At 47.4% G+C, this 17973-nt stretch overlaps 1 protein-coding gene across 4 annotated transcripts in view; it reads left to right on the top strand.

Moving 5' to 3' along the window:
• LOC119172342 (trypsin-1) overlaps positions 1 to 17973 on the top strand; it is a 131975-nt gene that overhangs the window by 84787 nt on the left and 29215 nt on the right. For 3 of the 4 annotated variants that reach the window (XM_075893618.1, XM_037423398.2, XM_075893617.1), the window contains exon 2: positions 13150 to 13298. In XM_075893618.1, the coding sequence (XP_075749733.1) occupies positions 13199 to 13298 (100 nt within the window). In that variant the 5' untranslated portion in view covers positions 13150 to 13198. Of the gene's footprint in view, positions 1 to 3653; positions 3788 to 13149; positions 13299 to 17973 lie in introns of all 4 variants that reach the window. The other variant, XM_075893619.1, reaches the window with a different exon arrangement.

Raw genomic sequence — 17973 nt, 5'->3', positions numbered from 1 at the left:
AACATTTATTTGAATATACTTTTGCGAAATGCAGGAAGGGAAGTGTAGAAAATTAGCGGGCTATTTTCTAAGGCTCTTCTTGCCCACCGATGCTATTGAGGCGTACCAGCGGACGAAACCGGATGTGTTCAAGGTCTTTGTATATTAGAGCAAATGTCTTCACTGCAACGTAGTGATGTTTGTCGTAATACATGGATGTGCCAAAGTGTATGCGCCCTGTTACTGGAATGGTATAAAGACTTTGTGTTGTGTACATACTGCAAATAACTTTTTTTTTTCTAAACGGGTCTTTGTTTGTAGACCGTGAAAGGGGCCGTCCGCTGACCAGAGGGAGCTTCGTTGCTGCCATTAGTAAGGTCCCTAGAGGAAAGAAGTTATTGTTTCCTCTAGGGACCTTAGCCACTAGCCCATCCTAAGATCGCTCACGTTGGCCGTTAGGGGCATGCAGAAAACAGACGCAAGCATGCGTCCCCGTGTATCCCTGCTGCTATCCGGCCAATCGCGCGCGCAGAGAGACGTGGGCATCGCGTTCCATTTTGACTGACCCCAACTAACATTGCGTTCTTTCTCCGCTAGGTAATGCGTTCTGGCGCTGCAGTCACACTGGAAAACTCGACTGCACGGTGCCTATAGGTTATATCGACGCAATTTCGAAGTCTTTAGTGTACAAGTCCTTCTAGTGTTTGCGTACACTAGTTCAATAAACTTTCGTTCATTTGCGTTGACACACACACACGCGCGCGCGCGCGCACACACACACACACTTGGTGAGGGTCAGCTCCGGCACTAACTCATCTGTAGTCGTCTTCACAGTAACCTCAGAACTCAAAAACACAGCGGTTAGCTAGGAAAGAGTACTGGACGGCCATTTCGATATGCGACGAGGTCTATCGCCGGGGAAGCTTCCCAGCAGCGAAAACAGCGTAGCTTCCACATCGTAGCCGCGGAACGAGGCTCATCTAACGCGGCGCCTGGTCAGTGTTCGCTCGTCAGCGCGTCCAGCCGAGCGCGTCAACCCTGTCCGCGAAAGGAAACACAGTGGAACGCCTTTCGCGCCCCTCCGTGTGCACACCGCGCAGAAACCGTGTCGTCGCGACGCCCCTTCGCGGCGCGCTCGGCGTTTCGCCACATTTCGAGAGGGGCGCAGAAAGAGGGCGCGCTTCGCTGCCTTTCTCGCGGTTTCAGCCACGCCGATCCAGTGAAGGCGCTGCGCGAAAATGTCCGCGAAGACATTTCTCAGCTCGGCACGTGCGATTCGAGCCGTCGTCTTTTTCCTCATCGCTGTTTGCGGTCAGTCAAGTCGTCCGCAACGCGGGAGCTGTCCTCGGCAGCGTGTCGCATCGCCAAACCGCGTTGAAGACGCTCCGCGGAGTGAATGCGCTAAGCACGCGCGTTCGCGTTGCGTGCGGCCCGCGTTATATAGACGAGGCCGCTGGAGTCCGTTTCGAATTCAAGAAGGAAGCAAGGAAAGAACACGGACAATGAAAAGGTGGAGTTGTGTGGGCATTCGTCGAAGGCAGTGGCTATAGAAAATAGTTGTTTTGTGGGCGTGTTAAACCCCGCCGCGGTGGTCTAGTGGCTAAGGTACTCGGCTGCTGACCCGCAGGTCGCGGGTTCAAATCCCGGCTGCGGCGGCTGCATTTCCGATGGAGGCGGAAATGTCGTAGGCCCGTGTGCTCAGATTTGGGTGCACGTTAAAGAACCCCAGGTGGTCGAAATTTCCGGAGCCCCCCACTACGGCGTCTCTCATAATCATATGGTGGTTTTGGGACGTTGAACCCCACAAATCATCATGTGGGTGCGTTAAATTTCGGACAGCACCTTTAGCACAATCACTCGATGATAGCTTCCTTTAAGGGCGTGGTGTTCGGCCAACTGATCGTTAATTAGATAGCGTGAAGTGAAGAAGATACGATAGGAAACAGGTCGCGCGTTAGAGACGTTGCGTCACCAAATCATGCTGATCTGTGCTCCCGTGGGATGTGCCGAAAGTACCCCTTCATCCTCCTAAACTGTATTCGCACCACTCGGATACCTTAATATTTTTATTCAATAATATGGACACTATCGGCTATATTTAGCTGTCGGTGTCGACATCGGCGTCATTCTCCATATATATATATATATATATATATATATATATATATATATATATATATATATATATATATATTATATATGAAAACGCCAGACAGATCACCCAGAAAAAGATTCCGGCACACGGTATCGAACGTCCGACCTCTTCATTGTGAGTGTGAGGTGTTAGCCACTGAGCCACGAAGGAGCACCTCCTTCAACGTTGAAGCAGCAAGCTGTTTATAACTACCTCTTGATACTGGCGACGCCCATTACGGCGGTACTGTCGTGTTTTCGGCAATACCAGCGAGATGGCGCAACGAGCGCGCGTCGCCAGATTGTCACGACGCATCGGCGCACGCTCTCATCTCCCACGCGTACATTGCACAGCGGAGAGTGGAGGGGGTGGACGCTTATCAGCGCACGCTTATCTCGCGGTGGGGAGAATCGCACACCTTCAGCTTTCACCGGAACGATTCTGTTGTAGTTACCGGGCACACAATGGTCATTGCAGTCACTGCATAGTCTCCGTTTACGAAAAGTTCATGCTTTTCAGACACAGCGAAGTAACAACTGTGACACTTATTCGCGTCAGCAACGTGGGGCACGTTTCGATCTGCTTGCTATTCTTCCCGTGGGATTCCAATTTGTTGCTTCTCATTCTTTGCTTCGCCTTTGCTTCAAAGCTGTGGCTTACCACCATTACCCACGACTATAATCCAAATCACCCAATTTTCTACCCTTAAGTGACTGCCCTGAGAGGGTCGAGCCAAGATGCGGAAACACTTAACAATTTGCATGTTCAACGTACAATTCTCAATTAAACCGAGAGAACATTTCCTTTTCGCGATATCTTGCCGCGTATGGAGTAAACGCCGTTTCTGTACGTGCCGTGTGTTCGGATGACTGCACACGGGGAGGATGTGGAAGGCCGTCGCCCGCTTCGGCAGCAGTGACGGCGCGAAGTTAACGTATCCGATGTGGGTATGCTATTAATCGAAGAGGCAGGAAGAAATTCCGCCTGTGGAGTCACGACTTTCTTCCAACTTGAGGAGCGATCTTTGCCGTGGATCTGAAACGCGCCATGGGTATGAAGGGAAGCGAGAGCTATCTGCTTTGCAGCGCGGCCCGTTAGACGACCGGGCGAGTAGCAAGGAAGCAGCAGAGGTTTTAAGGGAAAAGCTCCTTGAAGCGGCACCTGTTCGTCCCTCATAGTCGTAGTCGTAGTGTGTAACAAGTGTTACATTTTGACCTGCAAGGTGGTGCCGGTGGGAGATTTCTCCTGTGCTTTGTTGAACAATAAAACGTTCGCGGCGTGCGCGTTAACTAAAAGCCGAATGCTCCTGTCTCTCATTCCCCATGAGCAGCCATTGACATGTTCCAGTAGGAAACGTTAGTAGAGTAGAAGTGTTAAAAGCCGACTTCTGCTGTCTCTCAGTCCCAGTAGCAGCCATGTTTACCTCCAAGGTAGTGCCTGGGGAGATTTCTCCTGTGCGTGATTAAACAATAAAAATTTTTTGTTCGAAACGCCGTTGGATTGGATTGGATAAACTTTTATTTGGTCCTCCAAAACACAGATCACTGTGTTGCGGGCCGCTCCCACGTGGGGACTGAGATGCCAAGCTCCTCAGCCGCCTCGCGGGCTTGGTGGACAGCCCAGAGCTGATCTGCCAAGGACGAGCTGCGGATTGCCGCCTCCCATCTGGCAGAGGTGATGTGCGATAAATGAGCGAATTTGGTGCACTGCCAGAGCATGTATTCTAATGAAGCTATTTCCCCACAATGTGGACAAAGATTACTTGGGTATAGGTCAGGATAAATGATGTGTAACATTTTCAAAGTAGGGTACATCCGCGTTTGCAAAAGCCTTAATGTAAGTGCTTGGGGCCGGCTTAGATTTTTGTGAGGTGGAGGGAAAATCCTTCTAGACAGGTAGAAATGTTTAGTGAGCTCGTTATATGTTGTAAGAATTTCCCGGTTATCCCCTTCACCGGTAGAACGCATCCCCGGGGAGGCGCGGTTGGAGAGTTCTCGCGCCGCCTCGTGTGCTGCTTCGTTGAGATTGGGAGGGGAATCGTTGATTTGTCCAAGGTGAGCTGGGAGCCAACTCAGAAGATGATGTGTTATGTTCTTGCCTTGCAGTATTTTCAGCGTTTGTTCACAGACCGTCCCCTTGGCGGACGCCCGTAGTGCTGCCATGGAATCACTGTAGACACCTTCAATGTTATCCATCTTGAGTGCTAAGGCGATGGCCACTTGTTCCGCAATGATTGGGTCTTTCGTCCTGACCGTCGCTGAGTTGACCACATGACCAGTCCCATCAACTACCACTGCCACAAACGCTTTCCCATTGGCGTAGGAAGCCGCGTCAACAAATACGAACCCTCGTTCCTCGTTTGAGACTTGACGAAGTATAGTCCTGGCCCTCGCTACTCTTCTTCCGACGTTGTGTTCTGGATGCATGTTTCTCGGTATAGGAGATACCGTGATAGTCTCCCTGATGTTGCCAGGGATATCATTGTAATTGCGTCTGATTGCTATTGGGCGTTGGCCCAGCTCCTGCAGGATCATTCTCCCCGACCTTGTTGTACATAACCTTGCAAACTGTGCTCTCTCTTGGGCTTCTGCTATTTCTTCGAGCGTGTTGTGTATGCCAAGCTCAAGCAGACGCTCGGTGCTGGTATGTATGGGTAGGCCCAGGACCTTCTTGATAACTTTCCTGAGGAGTACATTCAGTGTCTCGGACTCTGCTCTTGACCAGTTGTGCATTGCTGCCTCGTATGTGAAGTGACTTAGAACAAACGCATGCATCAACCTGATGAGGCTGTCTTCCTTGATCCCATTTCTTTTGTTGGCCACTCTGCGTATGAGGTGCACCACGCTGTCTGTTTTCCGAGTTAACTTGGCTATAGATTTGCTGTTGGCGCCGGTAGACTCTATTAGCATTCCCAAGACTTTGATGGAGTCGACCCTCTGGATGGCATCCCCTTGATTTGTACGGAGATGGATGTCTATCTGGTTTAACGGCTTCTACCCCCTGGGCTTCGGTCCCCGGCGTGCAGTCCGATAAAGCAAAAGTTCTGACTTACTCGAGGAGCACTTGAGCCCGGAAGGGCGAAGGTAGTCTTCTACGGTGTCAATCGCCTCTTGCAGAGCGCTCTCAATCTGCCCCTCGCTTCCACCTGTGCACCAGATGGTAATGTCATCTGCGGAGATGCTGTGCTTCAATCCTTCAATGCTCGATAATTTCTTTGACAGTCCAATCATGACAATGTTGAACAGCATTGGTGAAATCACTGCCCCTTGTGGCGTGCCCCTTGCTTCTAGTTCGATTGCTGCGGTCTCGATATCTGCAGTCTTCATCACGGCTTTCCGATCTGTAAGAAAGGACCATACGTAGTCATAGAAGGCTTTCCCTAGACCAAGCTTGGAAATTGCTTCGAGTATGAATGAGTGGTGGATGTTGTCAAACGCTTTTTCTAGATCTAGGCACAGAACGGCTCTCACGTCTCTGGTTTCATTGTCAATGACCTGGTGTTTGATAAGCTTCAATGCATCTTGTGTGGATAGCCCTGCCCTGAATCCAACCATATTGTATGTATATATGTCGTTATCTTCCAATTACTTGTTTATCCTGTGCAGTATGGCATGTTCTGCGACCTTGCCGATACAATTAACGGAAGAAACTTTCACGGTATTACTTCCACGAGCTTCGCCCAATCTCATTATCATTCACCTCGTGGATCTGCCGTCAATTTTTTTCACGTTTCATGGGCGTAGGTCGTCCTGCTTCCTCTTTACTAAATGATCTCTGTCTTCTTCCATAATAATGCGTGTAATAAAAATAATGAATATATGGACGGACTCATCATTATTGTGCACCAACTATCCTAAGAGATTACTTGGCCAACTCGAGTCCACATAAACGAACTCTAGCCGACATTAAACGTAGTTTAGTCCACATTAACCAAGAATTTAGCCAACCCCATCTAATAATGACCAGCACTAACCTACACGGCATTGTCCTTTGTAACTGTAGTGCTTACTTTCTGCGCCCATTGTACTGCACAGTTAGTTGCAACGAAAACCAACTATACCTGTGCAGCATTCATGCATACCTGCGGCAGCTGTGCTATCCTGCTCTTTTTTATCGCCCACAATATGGTATATGGCTTCTTGTTGCACAGACTTTAGTCTTGTGTTTCGCCGACTGAACGATATATTTCCTTCTTGTGGCAACTGCGTGGTCTATTTTTACGCGCTGACCATATTGCTAATTTCTGTAACTTAATAGTGCCTTGATCTTTTTTTTATTTTCGCCGCAATTATGGCATGGCAACTTGTTACGGCAAGCACTCTAGTCAACCGCAGCTCTTCGCGCCCCATGAAATTCTTTTCACCCGCGTCGCCAGATAATAGACACTCTTACGCAAAGCCCTAATCAATGCGTGATTAAGTTTGTCATAATCTACACAACAGTAATCCCTGTGAAGAGAGCAATTAGACAAGAAGCTGCTTCGCTTATCGAACCAATCATCTGCGCGTTCAAACTTGCTGCCGGTATTTTGGCTCGCTCGTTATACGGCGAAGCGATCTCATTTCTCTCTGTCCGAACAGTCGTGCTTCTCGAGGAAGTATTCGGCGACACTCGCATGCAGGAAGCTGTCGACATCATCTGTAACGTCATACAAAACGTCACAACCTTCGGCGTAGCGAGTGGCTTTGCGGCACCGACGACCACGAGAAGGCGCTTGAGGGAACGCCTCAGATCTAGGCATGCAGCCGTTGACCCTGTTACTTCAATTAGATGCGGGATTTCCTCGCGGGTATATTGACTCTGTTTTTTACGTTTGTACCTTCTATCCTAAGGTCACGTGGGTATTGCGAACGCGGCAGTAATGTGGACGCATGAGTGCGTTTAGCAGCGGCCACCCTAAAAGTAGTTCTTTCGTGTCCCGCATCTGAACGCCGTGCCATTGGTCAGCCGCGCTGGCGTCGTAAGTGTTTGCTTTGAGCGCAATAATTTCAGCCCACGAATGCAATCGCGCCGAAAAACCAGCTTGATTTGAGAGCGGGGGTTGACCGGATTTTGTTCTTCCTTTTGCGCAACGCCGCTCTAAGTTACTTCAACGTGGGTTCGCGGGTACATACTCAAAGGGCGACCGCGTTGTTCGAGGTCATGCATTTTTCGCAGCATGGCGTCGAGCTTCCCACGTCCGATCATTACTTGCGAAAGTGGGTCCGCATGCATCGTGAAAACGCCGTGCCAGTGTGACGGCAGCGGCTTCGCGGTCCTTAACCCCGCGGAGGCGTGACGTCAGATTATCGTCCGTTGCGTGATTGACACTGGATTCCCTCGATGCGATCGGGACTATTGACCCTTTATTTAAAAAGAGAGAGAGAGAGAAGCGTGAAATTGCGAATTTATGCGCTCATGCGAGGAGACTACATATGGTTCTGAGTGGACCCGTCAAGAAACCCATTATTCATTCATGGCGAAGGCACTTTTTATTTTTTTTTTAAGATTCGAGGGACAAGACAGACAGTCTCCCTCAAGCAGAACCGCAATTCTGCACAAGCTCTGCACGCTCTGATTTTTTTCGTATTTTTTTCTTCATTGTAAAAAGCTCTTCATGTTTATTTTCTTAGCTTTTTTTTTTTTGAAGACAACGCGTCAAGGTGACGATGCCATCTCGAGGTCAATACCTTTAATCTTGAAAGTGGGCCGTTCCGTTGTGCAATTTGTGACGTGAAGGCAATAAGTTTGTGCCAGTAAAGAGGTTTTTTTTTACTTTGTATGCTGCGTGTCACTGATGTTATCTGAGCTTACGCTGCAGACGTGCTTTTTTCAAAATGTGGGCTTGCAGAACAGCTCCAGTGTTTGTTACTACACAAAAAGGGCGCTAACAATAAAAGGCGCGTGTTAAACAAATTTATACTTGCAAAATGAATAGTAATAAAGAATTTATCTGGTTTTACGTGCCGACACCACGAAATGATCTTTCAAGGGAGATTACAGATTAATTTCGAGCGACTGGTATTCTTTAACGTGCACTGCTGTCACACAGTACGTGGACCTGTATCATTTCGCCTCGATCGAAACGCGACCGCCTCAACCGGCACCGAATCCATCTCTTTCAGGTCAGTAAACGAACACTGCATTGTACTACTGCAGAGGCAAATAACTATTGCAAGATACGTGCGCTTCCTATAGTTTCTAGTAATTGTAAACCTTTGTGCCCATTTTGCTTTACAGAGAGAAAGAAAGGAAGACCGGGAGGTTAACCAGATAGTGGCATCCGGTTCGATACGCAGCACTGGGGGTGGGGAAATAGGGGCAAGAAAGAGGGGGCAGAGAGAGGGGGTAGAGAGGGGGGGGGGAATTCGGCAGATCCCACGTACTTGACAATCGACGTTAAGCGACGCATGCGGAGTGAAGGTGACCGTGTTGCAAATTTTTTATTGAGTGGCACGTCATGAAATGACGCTAAATATATGTGCAAATGTTGCACGCACACACATATGTTGAAGAGTTGCAGATGTTTATATAACCAGTTGTTTGCAATTGATTGATTGGTATGTGGGGTTTAACGTCCCAAAACCACCATACGATTATGAGAGACGCCGTAGTGGAGGACTCCGGAAATTTAGACTACCTGGGGTTCTTTGACGTGCACCCAAAGCTGAGCACACGGGCCTACAACATTTCCGCCTCCATCGGAAATGCAGCCGCCGCAGCCGGGATTTGAACCCGCGACCTGCGGGTCAGTAGCCGAGTACTTTAGCCACTAGACCACCGCGGCGGGGCATAACCAGTTGTTTGCAATTGCGCATCGTTGACAACTGGGACATGCATATTAGGAACACCAGAAGCTGATATGAAGCGCTGATGCACGCGAGGATGCTGGCCCTGGACACTGCTACATAAATGAACTTCAGCGCATGACAACTAACCTCAATTGATGTTAACTCGATGGGGCGACTGTATCAAAGCAGTAGATATGTAATGTTTGTAAATTTGGGTAGGCAGCACTGCAACCACAATTGATGTTTCACGAAGAATAGCGTCTATTTAAAAAAAAAAAATCCCAGACCTGGCGTAGCTTCACTGCCACGCCGAATGCTTGGGTTCGATTCCAGCTGGGACCCTGACATTTATTCTTTGCTTTCGTCAGGTCGACGCTACCAATGTCGGGTATTTCTTAACGCTCGCGCGTTAAAATTGCCCATGTGTCTTCCTGGGTAGATAAGGGTCAATCACCTGTGGCACATACCCGCATACCAGCGGCACATACCCGCCCGTGGGTATGTGCCACTATCTGGCGGGAAGTGTGTGATGACGTACACGACGGGATTGTGACATTATTCCTGTCTTGACCAGGGCGTCACATTCGTCGAACCATCTTACCCTCCCATGCTGATTTTGGTTTAGGCAAGTTAAAGGAGGGCCCGCGAGAGAAACCAAACGTAAGCGGCCAGATAGATAGATAGATAGATAGATAGATAGATAGATAGATAGATAGATAGATAGATAGATAGATAGATAGATAGATAGATAGATAGATAGATAGATAGATAGATAGATAGATAGATAGATAGATAGATAGATAGATAGATAGATAGATAGATAGATAGATAGATAGATAGATAGATAGATAGATAGATAGATAGATAGATAGATAGATAGATAGATAGATAGATAGATAGATAGATAGATAGATAGATAGATAGATAGATAGATAGATAGATACGCTCAAAGTCGCCAAAATTCGCTAAGAAATGCTTCGCATTTCATGGCGAACTTCGGCGACTTATAGGAACTACGGAAACTAAACGCACTCAGGAACTGCGTTCTGGCTACAACCGTTCAGAGAGGCCGGTCGATCGCAAAAAGCGCTCTAGCGCTATCAGGGCCCTCTTCTGTGATGTTGCATCGTGTAAAATTATTTCCTCCGACATAGGTTGATTAACTAGTTTGTTGGTTTCCTTGCGAAGGCACATTCGTTGTCTGCTATACTCCAGGCAGTCACAAAGGATATGTCGGATGGTTTCTTCGTTGCCACGGTGGTTACAGGCTGTGGTGTCGGCCATCCCAATGCAGAACGCGTAGGCGACGGTAAACGCAATGCACAACCACAGCCTACATAAATGGGTCTCGTCTGCTCAGCAAAGCCTCAACGGGACTTGGAGACATACCGTAAGGTGAAGCGAGTTCAGTCGGGCATGCTTGAAGTGCGGCTGATTTCATTGTACGTGGTTTGTTGACGAGCAAACTAGCAGAGCTTTCGTGCAACGTCTGTCATAAAAAGTGGTAGTAGCCGTTCAGGGTCTTTTGCCTAGCCGTGGTACTACGGTACTTCGTCAGAGACATTAATGGTGGTGATGAAGATGAAGATATGTATGCATGGCTCACACCCACTTTAGGGGACTGGCCAAGAAACGAATCATTCGATGGGAAAACATTTTACCTTCCTTCCGCTTCACTGAGCCCTTCTTCGACTGTTTGCTTGCAGTCGTCAACGTCGTTCATGCGTACTTAATGGCGCAATGGATGCAAACGGCCATCGTTTCCTTTTCTTATTCGCACGGTCACGTGAGTGAGTGAGTGAGTTTTATTGGATGTCCGGCGAGGACGCGATATTTGCACTATCTTTACTTTCTCTATATTTGTGTTCAACTTGAAAAGTCTGTAGGGGTCCCGCTCCGATAGACAGAACTGCAATAGACGATCGTCCCCGTGACTACACAAATAGTTCCGCTCAGTAACTTTCTCAGATGGTGCTATAGCCGACCGTCAGGCTCACGAGATTAGTCTGGAGTGCAGGCCCTTTGGTGCAGACCTGTGTGCATCCACCTTTGAGGAAGAAACGACGTGGACTTCTGAAGGTGGCGATAATCCGACTACAGCCACGCAAACACCGCAAAAGACGAAGTGAGCGTGAAGCTTCCGCTGTACTGTAGCAAAACAAACAAACAAACAGAAGCTTCCGCTGGTCGAGGCACGCTTCAAAGGTGGTTTGCCGACAGCAGCGAAGTAGCCCAAGTGCCCACTAAAGGACGATGATATTGAGTGTACCTCAACCCTGCAATCTAATGTACACGCTGATACCTCTCAACCACCCACTCGTTATGCCATTAGCGGAATGGGGGGGGGACGACGCCTACTGCGATTTTATGCCTCTTTCACAGCATTACCTGTCAATGCGACTCCTCAGTGGGCATGACGCCTACCTGTTTGCGAAGTGGTTCACACCGCTGCTTACAGGACACACTCGCCTCTTACTGGCCGCTACGCACTGGGAAACGCTAAATGGAGAGTTATGGCTAATGAGTCGACATGGCAATGAAGGCCGTGCGTATTGCGTTATCGGGCGTTATCGGGTTCTAAATACTCACGTGTTCGCGCTTGTTGGGCAAAAAGGAGTCCCTCGATATGAATGTTAGTGGGTTGATAGCGCACATGCTGCTTTGACAACTTAGTTCCACTCGGACTCGCATCAACTCGAATCCAAAGATGGATGCCAGACATTATTAATGTGCTACAGCATTGTTGTGGCATAACAAGCTGTCGTTTAGAAGCTCCGGTTCCATGACAGGTGACTATGGGCGTGTTAAACGAGGAAGTCTGGTGAAGAGGACCCAGAAATACAAGCGCTGTACCAGTATACATATAATCAATATCCTGCGAGTTCCGGACGGAAAATCCGACAGGGTAACGTTCGAAGCCCGTGTTCGTGCTCAGCCTCATAACGCCGCCAAGTGTTCCGCCTGCTGACCGACTAACTTCGGGAAAACCGGCTGGTTTTTTGCTCCTGCTCAGAAGGCGACCACGTTTACGAATGAATAGCAAGCGCCTTTTCACGCTGCCTGGGCGGGCTCGCATAAAAATAGCGCGTCCCGGTGTAGCTGCACTTTCAATGTGCGTACCGAGATTTCCTTTTGCGGCTTTTCTTTTACAAGGTAACACATAAACACACACACTCTCTCTCTCTTTTATAGCTCAAAGCCAATCCCTACGCGAATCGCCCAGTTCTTGTGCGCGATGAACCATGCATGTAGCGTATACACTGCTACACGCTATTTCCAGACGCGTTCGACCAGTGTTTTACAGTGATGACGACCAGCGGCATTAATGAGCGCATTATGTAGCGGTGTGAGAGTAAAATGCTCTCGCAGTTGCAACCGCAATATGCTACGGAGTTTTACCCGCGTGTAGTCGTTAACGAGACAATAAACGTGAATACGAAACAGCCGAACAGCAATAAAAAACAATTTCCAGGGATTGCGAAGTGGGCCAGTGGCACTTTTTTCATTTATATTTTCACTAACAAAAAGAGTGTTCCTATTGGATGTAAACTAATGCTTCAAATAGCACAGCCACAATTTCTAGAATACCTTCTGCGTACTTTTATCAGTAACACGCTATTGAATGTGCCGACGCCATTTTATGACTACCAAACCGGCTCCTCATGACATTGCGGGTTCGTACAGCATTTTTACGGTTGTCTCGTAAACACGGTTCGTTAGACAAAACTGCTATACTAGTACATGAATATGACCTTTGGAGAACATATCTTGAAAAAAGAAGTACCAGCACTTAAACATACAACGAAATTAATGATGTAGCATTCCAAAGTCAGAGCCTTAATTTACGCATGACTTTATATAACACCCAAAGTACGACAACGTAGCGCGTTTGATTGTTTTTTCGGCTGGCACAAAGCAATTGTGGCGTAAGGTATATCGCAGTGCTGTCATCACACGGGGTCAATTTCTGAAAGCGCATCTAAGTAAATCTGCACTATGACATTATCCTATCAGCCTTTAAACCCGTGCTCCTGAAGTACCCTGTTTTGGCAACGCAGTTCACAAAAAGAAGTAAGCTTCACCCTATTACGCGCAGCCCACGATCACAGTTCTCCAATACGGCTAATTCCCTCCTGCACCAACCAACGGTGCCGTTTTCAAAGCGCCGAATGGTTCTTTACTCCAATTTGGTACTCCTGTTCACTAGACTATACGAGTGAATGCACTGAATAACAAATCCACCTCGTATTTTGTTCTTATGCGCAGACGGGCAGACGGCGGCGCTGCCGTGCTGCTGCCGGGGCGCGGGGGCGCCATGCGGCGGTGGCGGCCGCACTCGTGGTGGGCGCTCCTGTTGACAGCCTGCTGCTGCCTGCACCTGGCCGACCCACAGATACACCTATACGTGCCCGCACGTGAGTATATGCACGCTCCTCACCAAACAACGAGAAATGGACTTTCATAAGCTTCTCTGCGACAATGGGACACTCACGTCCCACCTGTCCATCTGGAGAAAAAAAAAAGTCACAGTTTGAATTGCCGCAAAGGCGAAGCAATGAAGGCGATAGCAACAAATCGCAAATCTGGAGGTGACGCGCAGAATGGCAAGCAGATCGAAACATGCCCCGCGTTACTCATGCGCAAATGACGCACGAAACGTACTCACAGGTACAGACGAAAGTGAATAAGCGTCTCAGTTGTCACTTTGCTGTGTCTGAAAAGCCCACCCTTCTCCCAAACGGAGACTGCGAAACAATTGCAGTGACATTTGTGCACCCGATAACAACAACATAATCATTCCGGTGAAAGCCCAAGGCCAGCCAAGGCGCAAGATCCTCCCCGCCGCGAGATAAGGGCAAAGTAAGCGTGGGAGACGAGAGTGGCGACCTGCGCTGTTTGCGACATCTTGCTATTAATGCTGAAAACACAATAGTTCTCTCCGAGATGCCAGTCACCAGTGGTAAGTGATCAATATAAATAGCTAGTCGTTTGAGTGTTGAAGGGGGTGTTCCTTTGTGGCTCAGTAGTAAACGCCTCGCACTCACACTTCGGAGGTCCCATGTTCGATTTTGTGCGCCAGAGTCTTATTTTTTTCTTGTGTTTTCATATATATATATAGATACGTATACACATACGGTTAGTGATGCTGACGTCGAAGCTGGCTGCAAAGTTCAGCCGAGAGTGTCTATATAAATGCTATCGCAATAAAAATTTTCTTCCACATCACCATAGCACAAGGCGCAGCGCTGTCACTCGTATGTTACCTAAATCGTCGTATAGTATCGAGAAAACCATTTTCCTATATTTTTGAAGGGCACAACTTGGGTTACAACGGCGTTGAATGTCGGTCAATTTTTTTATGATATCGCATGGATTTTTCTCTTCTTGAGATATATAGAACCTACCGACCATAATGTCGCATAATTCTCTCTTTTTCTGACTTTCCTCGGAGGCCATTTTAGCTTCTAGTCATCCCGTGTTCTCGTAAGTTAGCATATCTTGACCGATAAATTCACCTGAAGAATCCCCTGTGGAATTGTCTCGCTCATCCCTCAGTGCAATTGCGAATATTATTGCGTAGAAATATATATTTTCTTGCTTTATTTTATATGCCTTTTGAAAGTACAGGCGCGTGTGCAGTGACATCAGCTCTGCTTGACCGTTTCGACAGTAAGAGTAGGGACACTCGAATTAGCAACAACAAAAAATCACCGCCATATACACAAAGAGAATGATGATAGAGGAGCTTTCTCGGAGGTGCACGGGCAGTTTCTTGGCGAGACCATTTTGGTAGGAAGGCTTGTCAACGAGCCGGCGCATGATGTGTACGTCGAATGCAGCGTTGTCGGGCACGTTCCGTGGCCGCCACCGCACAGTGTTGGTCACGTTGATCGGCACGTTAATCACATGCTCCTTTATGCCATACTGGCCGCTACCGTGAGTCAAATGCCTAACGCCCTAATTGGCAGACGTGGAGCCATCAGGCGGCCTTAAACGGGGTTGAGAGTAAGCAGGTGATGGGGTTTGGGAAGATATCAAACCCGTGTGTAACACTCATCGTAAACTTGTCACTTGCTGGCGTACCTACGAAGCGACAAGAATGAAGTGGACGCAGTCACGAGTATGTAAGTGCGCAGGCCATCGAAAACCAACGGACGGACGGACGGACGGACGGACGGACGGATGGATGGATGGACGGATGGATGGATGGATGGATGGATGGATGGATGGATGGATGGATGGATGGATGGATGGATGGATGGATGGATGGATGGATGGATGGATGGATGGACCCCTTAGATCGTGCGGTGGCTAGCGCCACCAAGTCGTAATACTTAATGAACCAAAAACTAGATTTATTATTTTTTTCTTTAAATAATGAGGTTGAGGATTCGTACTTTCCAGAGAAGGGTTTAATTTTCACTCGTGTCTTGACTTTAGCCACCAATCAGATTACCTCCTTCTAGTTAATTCTACCCGCTTAAAGTCTATTTTGCTCTCCATATCCCTAAACTCCAGTGCTTTGAAAAACTCTGCGCCATCATCCTGAACTATAGGGTGAAGCCCTTTACAGAACATTATAGAGTGTTCGGTAGTTTCTTCTTCCTCTCCACACGCACTGCATACCGTGTCTACCCCTTCGTATTTGGCTCGATATGTCTTGGTTCGCAATACTCCCGTCCTGGCCTCAAACAGTAGAGAACTACCCCGAGTATTATCATAGATCCTTTCCTTGGCAATTTCCTGCTTAAATGTTCGATAGATCTCTTGTGCGGACTTTTTAATTATGCCAATTCTGCACATATTGGTCTCAGTTTCCTTCACCTTCTTCTTAACATATAATTCTTTTTGGCTTGGCCCCCTGCTGTTTTCTAAGTATTTACTAGTCAATTTTCTGGTTCGCTTCCTTCATTTTGTATCGACGTTCTTCATGTACAATTAGCTGAATACCTTCCTAGCCCAATGCTCCTCCCCCATTTCTTTCAATCGCTTCTCAAATTTTACCTTGCTGCTAGCTTCCCTGCCCTCAAATGATGTCCATCCCATATCACCTTCTACCTGATTTGGTGTTCTCCCGTGAGCTACTAAGGCAAGCCTACCTATTCCACGTTGCTTAATTTCTAATCTTGCTTGAACTTCTGATCTCATGCGCAAGACCGCATTGCCGAACGTCAGACCAGGAACCATGCCCCTTTTCTATATTCCCCTCACAACATCATACCTATTGTAATTCCACAGTGCCCTGTTTTTCATTACCGCTCTATTCCTGTTACCTTTAGCGTCTCGTATATTTCTTGTTCCCTTAGGTACTCGTCCCCATTGTTTATCCATACGCCCAGATATTTGTATTTATCTGTTATCTCTAGCGTGACCTCCTGTATTCTAAGCTCACTACCTTCATTGCCATTAAAAACATGACTGCTCATTTTTCCTTACTGAATCTGAAATCTAACCTATCTCCCTCATTACCGCAGATGTCCACCAATCTCTGCAAATCTTCCTTGTTGTCGGCCATTAGCACTATAACATCTGCGCACATCAATGCTGGTAGTGCCTGTTCAATGAGTTTTCCTTGTTTGACGAAAGAGAGGTTAAAGCCGAGTCCACTTCCCTCTAATTTGGCCTCTAATCCTTGTAGGTACATCATGAATAACAAGGGTGACATGGAACACCCCAGCCTAAGCCCCCGTTTTACCTCTGCAGGCTTGAATACCTGTTTTTCCCACTTTATAACTACCTTGTTACCTTTATAGATATCCTTTAAAAGATTAGTGACTACATCTTCCACGCCTAGTGTGTCCAGCATTCCCCACAATTCCTCTTGAACCACGCTATCGTACGCTCCCTTGATATCCAAAAATGCTAGCCACAGGGGCCTGTGTTCCTTTTCTGCTATTTCGATGCACTGCGTCAGTGAGAGCAGATTGTCTTCCAACCTCCTATGTTTCCGAACCCCATTCTGCAGTTCCCCCAACACCCCCTCATCCTCTATCCATGCCCGCAGTCTTTCCTTTATAATCTGCATCGCCAGCCTGTAGACCACTGATGTCACTGTTATATGTCGGTAGTTGTTTATGTCAGCTTTGTCCCCCTTTCCTTTATAGATCATGTTCATCCTGCTAAGTTTCCATCCATCGGGAACTTCACCATCAATTATTATTCTGCTCACTGTCTCTCTCAAAGCCTGCTTAGGCTTCGGACCTAATGTCTTTATCAGCATAATTAGAATGCCATCTGGGCCTGTTGATGTACTACTAGGAACACTTTTCTCAGCCCTTTCCCACTCTCGTTGTGAAAATGGAGCCATTGCGCCACTTGATTCATCCTTGTCTATTGTGGTGCATAAAACACTTTTTTATTGAAATTTTTCTGTCACCCTTGTTCTTATATATTCGATAGCTTCGTCCCCTTCAAGCCTAGCACCTTGAGCTGTAGTTATAAACCTCTGCTCTAGGCTCGTCTCATTTCTTAGGGAGTCTAGATGGTTCCGAAACTTCGCAGCTGCCTTTCTATCTTTTTCATGTACTCCTGCCAGCCACTGAGCTCCCTTTCTTCTAATCTTTTCATTGATCAGAAGGGACGCATCCCTTCTACAGCTTAGAAAGATTTCCCATTTTCTTTCAACATCATCTGTCGGTTCACCCCACTGCTTAGCATGTCTGTGTTCCCTATAGAGGCTTCCTGACGTTTTTCTATGGCTCTCTTAACTTCCTCATCCCACCACCTTTTGGGTTTGTGTCTTCTTTTTCGGGGTGACTTGTCACGTGCCTTAGCAAGCTCTAGCTCAAACAGTCTAATTAGATTCGTGTATGTCCACACTGTTTTATTATCCTCAATGATTACTTTCTCAATTTGCTTAGTGGCTATTTCAATTTGCTTTTCTGAACAAAAATTTTCCGGTAGTTGCTCATCTTGTCTCCTTCCCACTTTCACTGCTCTTCCAAAACTTAGCTTGATACGTTTGTGATCCCTACCCAGACTTCTGCAGCCACATTCATCTATGTAAATTCCCCTGAGCTTATCATACATCCTATGGGACATTAGTGCGTAATCTATCGTCGACTGCAGCCTTCCCACCTCCCATGTTAT

The sequence above is a fragment of the Rhipicephalus microplus genome, chromosome 4, assembly GCF_043290135.1.
Source record: "Rhipicephalus microplus isolate Deutch F79 chromosome 4, USDA_Rmic, whole genome shotgun sequence".
NCBI classification, from domain to species: domain Eukaryota; kingdom Metazoa; phylum Arthropoda; class Arachnida; order Ixodida; family Ixodidae; genus Rhipicephalus; species Rhipicephalus microplus.
The sequence above is the reverse complement of the archived record's forward strand: the minus strand, read 5'-3'. Positions and strand labels throughout refer to the sequence as shown.